The sequence below is a fragment of the Salvelinus fontinalis genome, chromosome 30, assembly GCF_029448725.1.
Source record: "Salvelinus fontinalis isolate EN_2023a chromosome 30, ASM2944872v1, whole genome shotgun sequence".
NCBI classification, from domain to species: Eukaryota; Metazoa; Chordata; class Actinopteri; order Salmoniformes; family Salmonidae; genus Salvelinus; species Salvelinus fontinalis.
The window spans coordinates 13,625,197-13,641,039 of NC_074694.1; the positions used below are offsets into that span (position 1 = coordinate 13,625,197).

Sequence of the window (15,843 nt, forward strand, 5' to 3'; positions counted from 1 at the left end):
CAAACACTGACACAGGAGACAACCACCCACAAGGAACACTGTGAAACAACCTACCTAAATATGACTCTCAATTAGAGGAACGCCAAACACCTGCCTCTAATTAAGAGCCATACCAGGCAACCCTTAAACCAACATAGAAACAGAAAACATAGAATGCCCACCCAAACTCACGTCCTGACCAACTAACACATACAACAAACTAACAGAAATAGGTCAGGAACGTGACACAATGCCACTCAGACATTGCTCATCCTATTATTTATATATTTCTTAATTCCATTATTTTACTTTTAGATTTGTGTGTATTGTTGTGAATTGTTAGATCCTACTGCACTGTTGGAGCTAGGAACACAAGTATTTCGCTACACTCACAATAACATCTGCTAAATATGTGTATGTGACTAATAAAATTCGATTTCACTAGATCCATGGATAGATGACAGAAGATCATAGGATTTTGGATTTTCACTGATGCCGTGTCCCAATAAAAAAATGCATGATTAATGCATGAGCAAATACATTTCCATGTGTCCTATCTGTGTTTGGAGTTCAAAAAAGTTTCCCCAAAATAGTTAGGGATAGTGATGAGGTATTAAAAGTCTTATTGAAACATTAAGTGAAAGGTTTAAGGAAGTTAGTTAAAAACCTACAAATAACCTTTAGATTCCATTCTTTAGTGTTAAGAAAATGTTCAATAATAACCATAACTTTCACAACATTTTGAGAATGTTCGCACAATGTTATTTAATTACCTTCAAATAATTTCCGTTCTCAGAGCGTTAATAAAACCTCCCAGGCAAACTTTCAGGGAACCAGAGTAAAACGTTCTCAGAACCTCCCTAAAACCTAAAAATTAACATTCCCAGAACAGGCTACATTTTCACTTCTGTTCTCAGAACATTTAAAAAACGTTTAGTTTTACCGGTCAGGAAACGTATGGCTTCGTTGCCACAACCAATGTGAAACCAAAAACATACATTCCCACAACTTCCATGGAACCAAATATGCTAGCTGGGTAAAGTGTGTGTGCGCATGTGTGTCGTCCTGTAGGTGATCCTGTGTTTCTCTCCGGTGGGATCCACTCTGAGGGTGCGAGCCAGGAAGTTCCCTGCCGTGGTCAACTGCACCTCCATCGACTGGTTCCACGAGTGGCCAGAGGAGGCACTGGTGTCTGTCAGTGCTCGCTTCCTCTCCGAGACAGACGGCATCATGGTGAGGAAGACACGTTACACCCCTCGACCCCGTTCCAAAACAATCCCTAGCCCCTTCCCTGAGTTGCCTCCATGTAGACCTCTCATTTAGCTTTTACTGTATTCCTGTGTGTCTGATTTTCTCCCCCCCCCCCCCCAAGCCCGAGGTGAAGGACTCTCTGAGCCAGTTCATGGCCTTCGTCCATAAGACAGTGAATGAGATGTCCAAGTCCTACCTGCTGTCAGACCGTCGCTACAACTACACCACGCCGAAGACCTTCCTGGAGCAGATCAAACTCTACCAGAACCTCCTGGCCGTCAAGAGGAGCGAGCTGCTGTCCAAGATGGAGCGCCTGGAGAACGGATTAACCAAACTGGAGAACACCTCCGCTCAGGTCAGATATACAGTATACCACCACACACACTGTCTGGGAGTTAGTTATCCACCGGCACTAAATGTAACACAAACAGGCTATTACATTTCATACTGTATCAATATCATATCTTCATTTTAAGATTTCTATATAATTTGTGCCCGTTCCATCTCTGTCCGACTGTGTTGGGAACGCACTCATTCAAATTAGTGGATTCAGCTATTTCAGCCACGCTCGTTGCTGACAGGTGTACTGTATAAAATCGAGCACATTGCCATGCAATCTCCATAGACAAACATTGGCAGTAGAATGGCCTTAATGAAGAGCTCAGTGACTTTCAACGTGGCACCGTCATAGGATGCCACCTTTCCAACAAGTCAGTTCGTCAAATGTGTGCCCTGCTAGAGCTGCCCCTGTCAACTGTAAGTGCTGTTATTGTGAAGTGGAAACGTCTAGGAGCAACAACGGCTCAGCCGCGAAGTGGTAGGCCACACAAGCTCACAGAACGGGACCGCCGAATGCTGAATTGCGTAGCGTGTAAACATTGTCTGTCCTCGGTTGCAATACAACACTCACTACTGAGTTCCAAACTGCCTCTGGAAGCAACATCAGCACAATAAACTGTTAGTCGGGAATATCATGAAATGGGTTTCCATGGCCGAGCAGCCGCACACAAGCCTAAGATCACCATGCGCAATACCAAGCGTCAGCTGGAGTCATGTAAAACCCACTGCTTTGGACTCTGGAGCAGTGGAAACACGTTCTCTGTAGTGATGAATCACACTTCACTATCTGGCAGTCCGACGGATGAATCCGGGTTTGGCGGATGCCAGGAAAACGCTACCTGCCCTAATGCATAGTGACAACTGTAAAGTTTGGTGGAGGAGGAATAACGGTCTGGGGCTGTTTTTCATGGTCCGGGCTAGGCCCCTTAGTTCCAGTGGAAGGGAAATCTTAACAGCATACAATGACATTCTAGATGATTCTGTGCTTCCAACTTTGAGGCAACAGTTTGCGAGGTCCATACAGAAATGGTTTGTCGAGATTGGTGTGGAATAACTTGACTGGCCTGCCCAACATCAGTGCCCGACTCTTATGGCTGATTTGAAGCAAGTCCTTCGCAGCAATGTTCCAACATCTAGTCGACAGCCTTCCCAGAAGAGTGGAGGCCGTTATAGCAGCAAAAGGGGGATCAACTCCATATTAATGCCCATGATTTTGGAATGAGATGTTCGACAAGCAGGTGTCCACATACTTTTGGTCATGTAGTGTATCATATACTGTACTTCACACTGAAAGAAGTGACACTACACTAAAGCTACCCCTAAAAAGGACATACCCAAATCTAACTGCCTGTAGCTCAGGCCCTGAAGCAAGGATATGCATATTCTTGGTACCATTTGAAAGGAAACACTTTGAAGTTTGTGGAAATTTGAATTGAATGTAGGAGAATATAACACAATAAATCTGGTAGAAGAAAATACAAAGAAAAAAACTATTGTTTTTTCCCCCCTACCACCATCTTCGAAATGCAACAGAAAGGCCACAAATCTAGCCATCACTCTGGTTGTAATTCAGATGGTGTCCACACGATGGCAGCAGTGTATGTGCAAAGGTACATTTGGGCAAATCGTGATTTAGACATTCACATTTTTCTGCAAGAATATCGTCAAATCTGTATACTTGGACTTTGATTTAGCTTTTACGGTATTAGTAGCCATATTATAAGTTCAACATTTGCAAAACACCCAGTTTTCATAACTTCATATCTCTCCATATTCTTAGAATTTATGTCGAAAAGGCATGCTGTCGCACAAGATTAGCAGCTACATTTTGCGACAGACACAGGGTTTCCCGACATTGACGTAAAGCCCAGTTCATTGGCTATCTAGATAGCTTTGTTTGACCCCGATTGGTGCTTATTTGACAAAGATACAGTTGATCAAATGAAGACCGCCACGTCATTGGCGTGCCATGAAGTCGTTGCTCTCTGACCAAATTTGGTGTCCTATAGGATATACTACATCCCTAATGATATAGTGAAGTCTGGTTACGTTCTAGGATCTCTGAGGAATACATACGAACGTGATTTGACTGATTGAAACAACATTTAGGGTTAGATTTTCACAGATTCCTTTCTTTACAAATTGAACGAGTGGAAATACAAAATCTATCGTTCATGCTATATGGACCTTATCTAACAAAACAACACTTTATGTTATCTCTGGGACCCTTTGGATGATAAATCAGAGCAAGATTTCAGAATGTAAGTACACATTTCACCTTCAGGGGTGTATTTAATCAAACCTATCACGGTGAAAAACGTGTTTTGTTGTTAGGAGCTCTCCTCAAACAATAGCATGGCATTTTTTCACAGTAATAGCTACTGTAAATTGGACAGTGCAGTTATATTAACAAGAATTTAAGCTTTCAGCCGATATAAGACACTTATATGTACCGACATTTGTTGTTTCTCTAAAATCTGCTATCGTGACACAAGGCGCTGCATGATTTACAACTGTCCCGTTAACGGGACGCCTATCCCTAATTCGAAAGAGGAGATTCTCATGTTTAAAATGGTGTCCAATTTGAAGAAATCTAAATATACACATTGCGAGATATTAAATAGACATACATACCTATATTTCCCTATAGTAAACAATGGGACGACCTCAGAGTTCCATGAGTAATGTTTTGTTGTTTACATTTTAACTGCCAGCAACGTGGGCAGGTCTCATTGCCAACAGTAGCAAAGCAGGTATTGTGACGTAGAACAATAAGCTGGGAATAGAACATTCGGAAGGCGAGTTGGTGCCACGGTGCTCAATAGAGCAAATAGGAGCTGGCAGGGTGAAAAATGCCCTAAAATAAGGCCTGTTTTTTCGTGATTACTTCAAAACTACGGCAAGCAGTTGGGACATTTGGTAATATTATTATTTTTATCAGAAATGTAGTTCAACTAGTAATTTAACTACATTTTTCAGTAGCTTGGTGGTAGTTTAATTATATTCAAATCTTGGTAGTGTTTTCAGTAGTTAATTACTTTTTTGCCAGAGGTGTAGCTAACTACTGGAACTACACAATACTTTCTTTGCCAAAATAAAATATGGGTGAAGTAGGCAATAATTTGATTCATTTTTCGGCATCAGACCTGCCTAATTCTCAATTACAACATTGTTTTTGTTATTAATAGTCAAAATTACACATTATCTTAACATCTGACTCCAGAGTGCAATTTGCAGTCGATGACATTTCAGGTTTAGATATGATCATATATCACAAATTAGTTTGGATGTAGTGAACTAACTTTGGTTAAGTAAACTGTATTTTTCTTATTTACATAAGGTTGGGCAGCGTACTCTGCTGTCATCGATCGCTAGACCAGAAATAGTCAAAAGTAGAATTTTTTTGACCTACTTCCTCATTAAGCAGACATAAGCACACTTGGCACCATCAAAATGTTTACTTTCTACACAAGTTGTTGTTTTTCAGTTTCGTCCTAAGAACAGATTGTAGTGGTAAAATAAAAAGGGATACATTTTTTGGTGCCATTTAGGCAAAATGGAATTCTAAGCGTCACTCCAGATAAAACAGGCTCTGCGAACATTTGATTCCATTAATTTGCAATAGGCTCGTGCCAGTGTTCCAGCTTAGCCAAATTAGCTGGCTAGCCAAATTATTTTTGATGTTACACAGATCTCAGATTGTAAAACCTATTCTATGTTTAGTCATATTTATGGCTACCTGTAGTTGTTTAGCTAACTTAACTAGCTAGACTAGCTGACTAACTAAGTTGGCAAACAGAACAATTATTTAGTTAGCAATAAAAAATATGGTTTTCAGCAAACCTAGCTAGCTAGCTAACTTTAGTTTATCTAACGTAATTGATGAGGGTCAACATTGCTTATGACCGTGGATGTTGTTATGCTGGCACATTTCAACTGTCGTTCAAACTGTTCAATGGAGTATGATTTAAAACGAGTCCTATAATCAACATAACCTTAAAGGCCGCTCAGCAAGGAAGAAGCCACTGCTCCAAAACTGCCAAAAAAGCCAGACTACGGTTTACAACTGCACATGGGGACAAAGATTGTTCTTTTTGGAGAAATGTCCTCTTGTCTGATGAAACAAAAATAGAACTGTTTGGCCATGATGGCCATCGTTATGTTTGGAGGAAAAAGGGGGAGGCTTGCAAGCCGAAGAACACCATCCCAACTGTGAAGCACGGGGGTGGCAGCATGATGTCAGGAAGTTAAAGCTTGGTCGCAAACGAGTCTTCCAAATGGACAATGACCCCAAGCATACTTCCAAAGTTGAGGCAAAATGGCTTAAGGACAACAAAGTCAAGGTATTGGAGTGGCCATCAGAAAGCCCTGACCTCAATACTATAGAAAATGTGTGGGCAGAACTGAAAAAGCGTGTGGAAGCAAGGAGGCCTACAAAACTGACTCAGTTAAACCAGCTCTGTCAGGAGGAATGGGCCAAAATTCACCCAACTTATGGTGGGAAGTTTGTGGAAGGCTACCCGAAACGTTTGACCCAAGTTTAACAATTTAAAGGCAATGCTACCAAATACTAATTGAGTGTATGTAAACTTCTGACCCACTGGGAATGTGACGAAAGAAATAAAAGTTGAAATAAATAATTCTCTACTATTATTCTGACATTTCACATTCTTAAAATAATGTGGTGATCCTAAATGACCTAAGACAGGGAATTCTTTACTAGGATTAAATGTCAGGAATTGTGAAAAACTGAGTTTAAATGTATTTGGCTAAGGTGTATGTAAACTTCCGACTTCAACTGTATTGTCCCACATGCCTTTTGACGAACACCAAACATGTTTGCTTATTTTTTTCTGGACACTCTTCCGTAAAGCCCAGCTCTGTGGAGTGAACGGCTTAAAGTGGTCCTATGGACAGATACGCCAATCTCCACTGTATGCTTTGCAGCTCCTTCAGGGTTATCTTTGGTCTTTTTGTCAGAACAGGTGTATATATACTGAGATCATGTGACATATTATGTGACACTTAGATTGCACACAGGTGGACTTTATTTAACTAATTATGTGACTTCTGAAGGTAATTGGTTGCACCAGATCTTATTTAGGGGCTTCATAGCAAAGGGGGTGAATACATATGCGGGTAAAATAAGTATTAAATGATATCATAACGTGCCTACGTCATATCGATATCAAACGCAATCGATATCATAGAATTATCGATATTGGTGCCCACCACTAGTCATTACTGTATTAGGCATTGAGACATTCATAACCCACCAAACTTTAATTTACCAATGAAGTTGACTAAGAACACATTCTCCTTTACACCAATGATGAAGAGTTGCACAGCGTTGTTTTCTGTCTCTGATGTGTGTGTCATTGTGTTCTGTTTCTGATGTGTGGGTTCCCTCCACCAGGTGGATGATCTGAAGGCCAAGCTGGCCGTGCAGGAGGTGGAGCTCAAGCAGAAGAACGAGGATGCTGACAAGCTCATCGAGGTGGTCGGTGTGGAAACAGAGAAAGTGTCCAAGGAGAAGGTCATAGCCAACGATGAGGAGCTCAAAGTGCAAGTAATCGCCAAGAATGTGGGAGAGAAACAGAGGTCTTGTGAAGAGGACTTGGCAAAAGCAGAACCTGCCCTGTTGGCTGCCCAGGAGGCTCTCAACACTCTCAACAAGGTCTGGATGTGTGTAGGGGAGGGGTGGTGGTTGGTTCCTTAAATTCCCAAATGTCTCCACAAGGATAAAACAAGGAAAATTATCCCTGGAGGGAATATTTCCCAAGTCCCCATGAGGACAAAGGCTATTTTAAGTTTAGGGGTTTGGGTTAGAATTAGTGTTAGAATTAGAGTTGAGGTAAAGGGTTAGTGGTTATAGTTAGGTTTAGGGAATTTGAATGAAAATAAATTTTAGGGCCCCACGAGGATAGATGATGTGTGTTTGTGTGTAAGTATGTATAGAGCTTTCAACACATTCTAGGATAGTTAACAAGATTAGTAGGAATCGAGCATTGAAACTACTGTAGTGAGCCGTAATTGCCGAAGAGTGTATGTATGTGTTGTTAAGTGACTCTGTGTGTCATATAACCTGTCTGTTCCCCCTGTACTGCAGAACAACCTAACAGAGTTGAAGTCGTTTGGCTCACCTCCGGAGGCAGTGGTGAACGTGATGGGTGCTGTGATGATCCTGATGGCCCCCGGAGGGAAGGTGCCCAAAGACAAGAGCTGGAAGGCTGCCAAGAACACCATGGCCAAGGTGGACGCCTTCCTGGATGCCCTGATCAACTACAACAAGGAGAACATCCCTGACACCTGCATTAAGGCCTTCCAGTGAGAAACACAAACCTAGCTGACATCCAAACACTTTGGCTGATTCATCAGGAAATCCTTATTTCTCTGAAGATTTGAGTCCCTTTCCCCTTTATTTTCTTTTATATCTTGTTGATGATAGATTTTGTGTGTATCTTCTTTTTATTCCTTGTGCAGACCGTTTAAGAACGACCCCACATTCGAGCCAGAATACATCCGTTCTAAGTCACTTGCTGCTGCAGGTCTGTGTTCGTGGTGCATCAACATTGTGATGTTCTACGAGGTGTACTGTGATGTGGAGCCCAAACGCCAGACTCTGGCCCAGGCCAATGCTGAGCTGGCCGCTGCCTTGGACAAACTCTCCATCATCAAGACCAAGATCAATGTGAGAGAATACAATAGAATTGTTACAAAACCGATTAACTAGCCTTCTAATATAGTTGCACTCGCTAAATCTAGGGGTTTTAGGCCTAGTTAACTGGTCTGTAAGCTGATTTAAGATGTGCATCTACAGTGAGCTTCAAAAGTATTGGGACAGTGACATTTTTGGGGGGACTCTTTACTCCAGCACTTTGGATTTGAAATGATACAATGACTAAAAGGTTAGAGTGCAGACTGTCAGTTTTAATTTGAGGGTATTTTCATCGATATCAGGTGACCTGTTTAGAAATTACAGCACTTTTTGGACATAATCCACCCATTTTAGCGGACCAAAAGTATTTGGCAAATTCACTTATACAGTGGGGCAAAAAAGTATTTAGTCAGCCACCAATTGTGCAAGTTCTCCCACTTAAAAAGATGAGAGAGGCCTGTAATTTTCATCATAGGTACACTTCAACTATGACAGACAAAATTGGGGGGAAAAATCCAGAAAATCACATTGTAGGATTTTTAATGAATTTATTTGCAAATTATGGTGGAAAATCAGTATTTTGTTTTTGTTCACACCTGTTCAGCATTGTTCACACCCTCTTAAGCCTCAGCCCCATCCATCTCTTTAAGGATTCACATGTGAGGTAGTGTAGTAAACAACCAAAGATTTCAAGACTAAAAGTAGTGAAAGTAGTTGCCTACAATAAGGAAAAACTCCAGGTAAAAAGACACTTTATAAAGACTGTAAAAGCAATAAAAGTAATACTAATCATGTTAGTGGTAATTAAATAATCAAAAGATGTTTTTTTTGCTTTACATACCAAGTGTTGTCATGGATTCGTGGTGGAGACTCACCGCTGCTTTTGTCACATGAGATGGCAGCAGCTTTGCACCAACGTTTTTGTGTTCTGGGTGGCGTCCTGGTAATACTATTGCATTATCCTCTGCATAGTTGTTGAAGTTCACAACTCGCTGCAAATTCTCATGCTTCAGGTGTAACCTGTGCTTGCTAGGGCCGGAACTCTTTTTGATTGGAGGCATTAGACCATTCTTATTGTATGACTGGTGGAGGAGAGTCAGGCGTGTTCTGCTGATGCTGAAAGACAAAATCGAGATACAAATATTTTATCATTATTAGATGAGGCTTACCCAGACACACTAAATTGATGTGTCATGTGAAAGAGATTATATAACCACCCCCCCAGCTACATCTAGCTAAGTGGATGGGTCTCTAAAATGTTTATATCTGTTCACATGTTCATGAAATACAATAGATAGCTGTAATCACCCCCAGACACACCTGACTAAATTGATGGGTCATGTAATCATCTGGTGAAGTGGAGTCTTTTGTTTAGACATGTAGCTAGCTAGCTAAACAATTAACCATAATCCCAACCCATACAGTAGCAATATAAACTGATTTTCATAGCTAGCCAACATGCATGAAATGATGTAGCATGAATCTCCCGGTAGCTAAAGCTAACCAACTAGGTTCAATGTTAGCTAGCTAGCTAACAGTAGGCTATAACTAACAATGCAAACAGCTTTCTGAGATATGAATAATATTACTACACAGATCATACATGTAGCTAGCGAGCCAGCCAGCTAACGTTAGCTAGCTGCAGTGCCTCCAGAAATTATTCACACCCCTTGACTTTTTACACATTCTGTTGTCTTACAAAGTGGGATTAAAATGTATTTAATTGTAATTTTTTGTCAACGATCTACACAAAATACTCTGTAATCCCCTTAGTTTGAAAATTTTATCCGGAGACAGGTGTTTTATACAACAGCCTTCTGTGTTCTTTTTTCGACTCCCTCCTTATTTGCAATCAAAAGTCATAATTTTCTCCTTCTCATACTCAGCTTCCACTGGGCATTCCACTGATTTAAAAAATAATTAAACTTCTTCCGTGACAACAGCACTGTTGATCTACATTTATTCCCCATCAGGGATTTCCTCATTGTCTGATTCATTTTCATTTTCAGAGTCAGCATGGCACGGTCACCAGAAAGTAGTCCATCACAACTTCTTTCCAGTGATGTTTGTCGATAGCACCTGATAACTTCAGGGCAGCAATGTTGTTGAGGGAAGTAGAAACACTTTTGCAGTTCTCCGTGGCTATATCTTTTTTTTTTTAAACCTGCGGTAGCAAGGATTATCGGAGCAGCTCATATTATAGACAGAAGCCTGCAACATGGAAGACCAATCAGAATGTATCTCGGCATGTCCAGCCCAGCCATTATCTCAGACAATCATGGCTAGCAGGAAGGTTTCTGACTTTTTCTGTGTCTAAATCAATTAGCCTCGTAATTTAAATATTTGATTTGTATTTACAGATGACATACACTAGGGTCAAAGGTCTGGGGTCACTTAGAAATGTCCTTGTTTTCCATGAAAACATACATGAAATTAGTTGCAAAAGGAATAGAAAATATGGTCAAGACTTTGACAAGGTTATAAATAATGATTTTTAATTGAAATAATAATTGTGTCCTTCAAACTTTGCTTTCGTCAAAGAATCGTCTGCAGACCTTTGGCATTCTAGTTGTCAGTTTGTTGAGGTAATCTGAAGAGATTTCACCCTATGCTTCCTGAAGCAGCTCCCACAAGTTGGATTGACTTGATGGGCACTTTTTACGTACCACACGGTCAAGCCGCTCCCACAATAGCTCAGTAGGGTTGAGATCCGGTGACTGTGCTGGCCACTCCATTATTGATAGAATACCAGCTGACTGCTTCTTCCATAAATAGTTCTTGCATAGTTTGGAGCTGTGCTTTGGGTCATTGTCCTGTTGTAGGAGGAAATTGGCTCCAATTAAGCGCTGTCCACAGGGTATGGCATGGCGTTGCAAAATGGAGTGTTAGCCTTCCTTCTTCAAGATCCCTTTTACCCTGTACAAATCTCTCCCTTTACCACCACCAAAGCACCCCCAGACCATCACATTGCCTCCACCATGCTTGACAGATGGCGTCAAGCACTCCTCCAGCATCTTTTCATTTTTTCTGCGTCTCACAAATAATGTTCTTTGTGATCCGAACACCTCAAACTTAGATTCGTCTGACCATAACACTTTTTCCCAATCTTCCTCTGTCCAGTGTCTGTGTTCTTTTGCCCATCTTAATCTTGTCTTTTTATTGGCCAGTCTGAGATATGGATTTTTCTTTGCAACTCTGCCTAGAAGGCCAGCATCCCGGAGTCGCCTCTTCACTGTTGACATTGAGACTGGTGTTTTGCGTGTACTATTTAATGAAGCTGCCAGTTGAGGACTTGTGAGGCGTCTGTTTCTCAAACTAGACACTCTAATGTACTTGTCCTCTTGCTCAGTTGTGCACCGGGGCCTCCCACCCCTCTTTCTATTCTGGTTAGAGCTAGTTTGCGCTGTTCTGTGAAGGGAGTAGTACACAGCGTTGTACGAGATCTTCAGTTTCTTGGCAATTTCTCGCATGGAATAGCCTTCATTTCTCAGAACAAGAATAGACTGACGAGTTTCAGAAGAAAGTTCTTTGTTTCTGGCCATATTGAGCCTGTAATCAAACCCACAAATGCTGATGCTCCAGATACTCAACTAGTCTAAAGAACTTTTTAATCAGCCGTTTCTAGCTACAATAGTCATTTACAACATTAACAATGTCTACACTGTATTTCTGATCAATTTGATGTCATTTTAATTGACAAAAAATGTGCTTTTCTTTCAAAAACAAGGACATTTTTAAGTGACCCCAAACTTTTGAACGGTAGTGTACAAGTTTGTTATTAAGGCAAAGTTCACGTTTTTACTTTCAAATGCCTTTCCTGTGAAGAAGTGACGTCCGTCATGCAACCAGCATTCTGAAACAGGTCAGGTCAAATATGTGAAAACGGCACGTTTCTATGGTCTGTGGTTAAAAAGATAGGAAGAAAAGTTCCAAAAAAGTATTCTCTGGTATCACAGCGTAGGATTAAAAGTATGAAAAACAGTGATTTTCGTACTTTAGTTTTTAGCCAGAGGGAGGGTATTTTCTTGCTCCACACATCACTGCGAATCTCATAGTGTTTGAAAATCACTTAACTTTTTTAATATTTTGATCTCATTGGGAATAACTTTTCTACAATACGTAGAAATGCACCATTTTCACATACATAAACACTGGTTTGGTGCTGGCGATAATGAATATGAGGTTGAAAAGTGGCGGAGTTGCTCTTTAGGGCCAGCTACCTCTTGACCTAGTGGTTGGCCAGTCCAAGTGGATTATTATTTGTTCGTATGGTGACTAAATAAATGTGTACAAAAAGGAAAAAATACAAAAAGGCATCTTACTGACAATCACCTTAATTGGCAGCACCTGGTGTGCTTTTCAAGGCTTCCTTCTAAGCACAGCACTTGGACATGGTTGGTGCTGCCACCTGGGGGATGGAGTGTGGAAGTGTATCCTGGTAGAGTTTGTTGCTTAACTGTGTTCTAACACTGATCAACCTACTACATAACAGAACACAGTGTAAAAATACAAAAATCTACTTATAAAAGTCCATGTAGCTTAAATATTCAAGTTGGCTAGACTTCAAATTGGGAAATTGTTGAGATGACATGGAATACTCCACTAACCCAATGATTAATGGCTCCGGGGGAGATGGCTGCCATTTTACGGGCTCCTAACCAATCATGCTATTGTGTGTCTTTTTTCACGTTATTTGTAACTTATTTTGTATATACTGTTTCTGACACCATCTCTTATGACCGAAAAAAGCTTCTGGATATCAGAACAGCGATTACTCACCTTGTACTGGATGAAGATTTTCTATTTAACGAGTCAAAAGCAAAGGATTTACTCCAGACACCGAACAAGGCCCAAATCCCCATCATTCGCATGAAGAAGAGATGGGGGGTCGTAGGTCGGGGTGCCTTGTAAGAATCCGACGGCGATTGGGTAACCCGTCTCTACCATCAGTCCTATTAACCAACGAGCAATCATTGGATAATAAACTGGATGAGCTCCAATCAAGACTATCCTACCAATGGGCCTTTAAAAACTGTAATATGTTTCACCGAGTCGTGGCTGAATGACGACATGGATAACATAGAGCTGGCTGGGTTTTCCGTGCATTGGCAAGATAGAACAGCTGCCTCCGGTAAGACAAGGGGTGGCAGTCTGTGTCTGTTTGTCAATAACAGCTGGTGCATGAAATCTAAAATGAATGAAGTCTTGAGGTTTTATTCACCTGAAGTAGAGTATCTCATGATAAGCTGTAGACCACACTATTTACCAAGGGAGTTTTCAACTATATTTTTCGTAGCTGTCTATTTACCACCATAAACCAATGCTGGCACTAAGACTGCACTCAACGAGCTGTATAAGGCCATAAGTAAATAAGAAAATGCTCATCCAGAGGCGGCGCTCCTAGTGGCCGGGGACTTTAATGCAGGGAAACTTAAACCCGCCTTACCTCATTTCTACCAGCATGTTACATGTGCAACCAGAGGAAAAAAAACCTAGACCACCTTTACTCCACACACAGAGACGCGTACAAAGCACTCCCTCGCCCTCCATTTGGAAAATCTGACCATAACTCTATCCTCCTGATTCCTGCTTACAAGCAAAAACTTAAGCAGGAAGTACCAGTGATTGGCTCAATACGGAAGTGGTCAGATGACGCAGATGCTAAGCTACAGGACTGTTTTGCTAGCACAGACTGGAATATGTTCCGGGATTCTTCTGATGGCATTGAGAAGTACACCGCATCAGTCACTGGTTTCATCAATAAGTGCAGCGATGATGTCGTCCCCACAGGGACCATATCTACATACCCCAACAAGAAGCCACGGATTACAGGCAAAATCCTCACTGAGCTAAAGGGTTGAGCTGCCGCTTTCAAGGAGCGAGACTCTAACCCGCACGCTTATAAGAAATCCCGCTATGCCCTCAAAACGAACCATCAAACAGGCAAAGCGTCAACACAGGGCTAAGACTGAATACTACTACACCGGCTCCGACACTCATCGGATGTGGCAGCGCTTGCAAACTATTACGGACTACAAAGGGAAGCACAGCCGTGAGCTGCCCAGTGACACGAGTCTACCAGACGAGCTAAATTACTTCTATGCGCGCTTCAAGGCAAGCAACACTGAAGCAAGCATGAGAGCACCAGTTGTTCTGGACAACTGTGTGAACACGCTCTACGTAGCCGGTGTAAGTAAGACCTTTCAACAGGTCAGTATTCACAAGGCTGCAGAGCCAGACAGATTACCAGGACGTGTACTCCGAGCATGCGCTGACCAACTGGCAAGTGTCTTCACTGACATTTTCAACCTATCCCTGACCGAGTCTGTAATACCAACATGTTTCAAGCAGACCACCACAGTCCCTGTGCCCAAGAACACCAAGGTAACCTGCCTAAATGTTTACCAACCCGTAGCACTCACGTCTGTAGTCATGAAGTGCTTTGAAAGCTGGTCATGGCTCACATCAACACCATAATCCCAGAAACGCTAGACCCACTTCAATTTGAATACCACCCCAACAGATCCACAGATGACGCAATCTCTATTGCACTCCACACTGCCCTTTCCCACCTGGACAAAAGGAACACCTACGTGAGAATGCTATTAATTGACTGCAGCTCTGCGTTCAACACCATAGTGCCCTCAAAGCTCATCACTAAGCTAAGGACCCTGGGACTAAACACCTCCCTCTGCAACTGGATCCTGGACTTCCTGACGGGCCGCCCCCAGGTGGTAAAGGTAGGTAACAACACATCTGCCACACTGATCCTCAACACAGGTGCCCCTCAGGGGTGCATGCTCAGTCCCCTCCTGTACTCCTTGTTCACCCATGACTGCATGGCCAAGCATGACTCCAACACCATTTAAGTTTGCCGACGACACAACAGTGGTAGGCCTGATCACCAACAACGATGAGACAGCTTATAGGGAGGTCAGAGACCTGCCTGTGTGGTGCCAGGATAACAACCTCTCCCTCAACGTGATCAAGACAAAGGAGATGATTGTGGACTACAGGAAAAGTAAGGGCCGAGCACGGCCCCATTCTCATCGACAGGGCTTTAGTGGAGCAGGTTGAGAGGTTCCTTGGTGTCCAAATCAGCCTGGTATGGCAACTGCTCAGCCTCGACAGCAAGGCACTACAGAGGGTACTGCGTACGGCCCAGTACATCACCGGGGCCAAGCTTCCTGCCAGCCAGGACCTCTATACCAGGCGGTGTCAGAGGAAGGCCCTAAAAATTGCCGAAGACTCCAGCCACCCTAGTCATAGACTGTTCTCTCTGCTACCGCATGGCAAGTGGTACCGGAGCGCCAAGTCTAGGTCCAAAAGGCAGCTTAACAGCTTCTACCCCCAAGCCATAAGACTCCTGAACAGCTAACTAAATGGTTACCCCCCTCCATTTTTACGCTTCTGCTACTCTCTGTTAATTTATCTCTACCTACATGTACATATTACCTCGACTAACCTGTGCCCCCGCACATTGACTCTGTATCGGTACCCCCTGTATATAGCCTCATTACTGTTATTTTATTGTTGTTCTTTAATTATTTGTTATTTTTCCATTTTTCCATTTTTAAAATGTATTTGTTTACTTCAGTTTATTTATTAAATACTTT

At 42.1% G+C, this 15,843-nt stretch overlaps 1 protein-coding gene across 1 annotated transcript in view; it reads left to right on the plus strand.

The window, feature by feature from the left end:
- LOC129828664 (dynein axonemal heavy chain 17-like) overlaps positions 1 to 15,843 on the plus strand; it is an 82,199-nt gene that overhangs the window by 39,539 nt on the left and 26,817 nt on the right. The window contains exons 53-57 of the mRNA XM_055889777.1: positions 1,051 to 1,212; positions 1,352 to 1,585; positions 6,986 to 7,246; positions 7,679 to 7,896; positions 8,053 to 8,260. Coding sequence (XP_055745752.1) covers positions 1,051 to 1,212; positions 1,352 to 1,585; positions 6,986 to 7,246; positions 7,679 to 7,896; positions 8,053 to 8,260 — 1,083 coding nt within the window. The remainder of the gene's footprint in view (positions 1 to 1,050; positions 1,213 to 1,351; positions 1,586 to 6,985; positions 7,247 to 7,678; positions 7,897 to 8,052; positions 8,261 to 15,843) is intronic.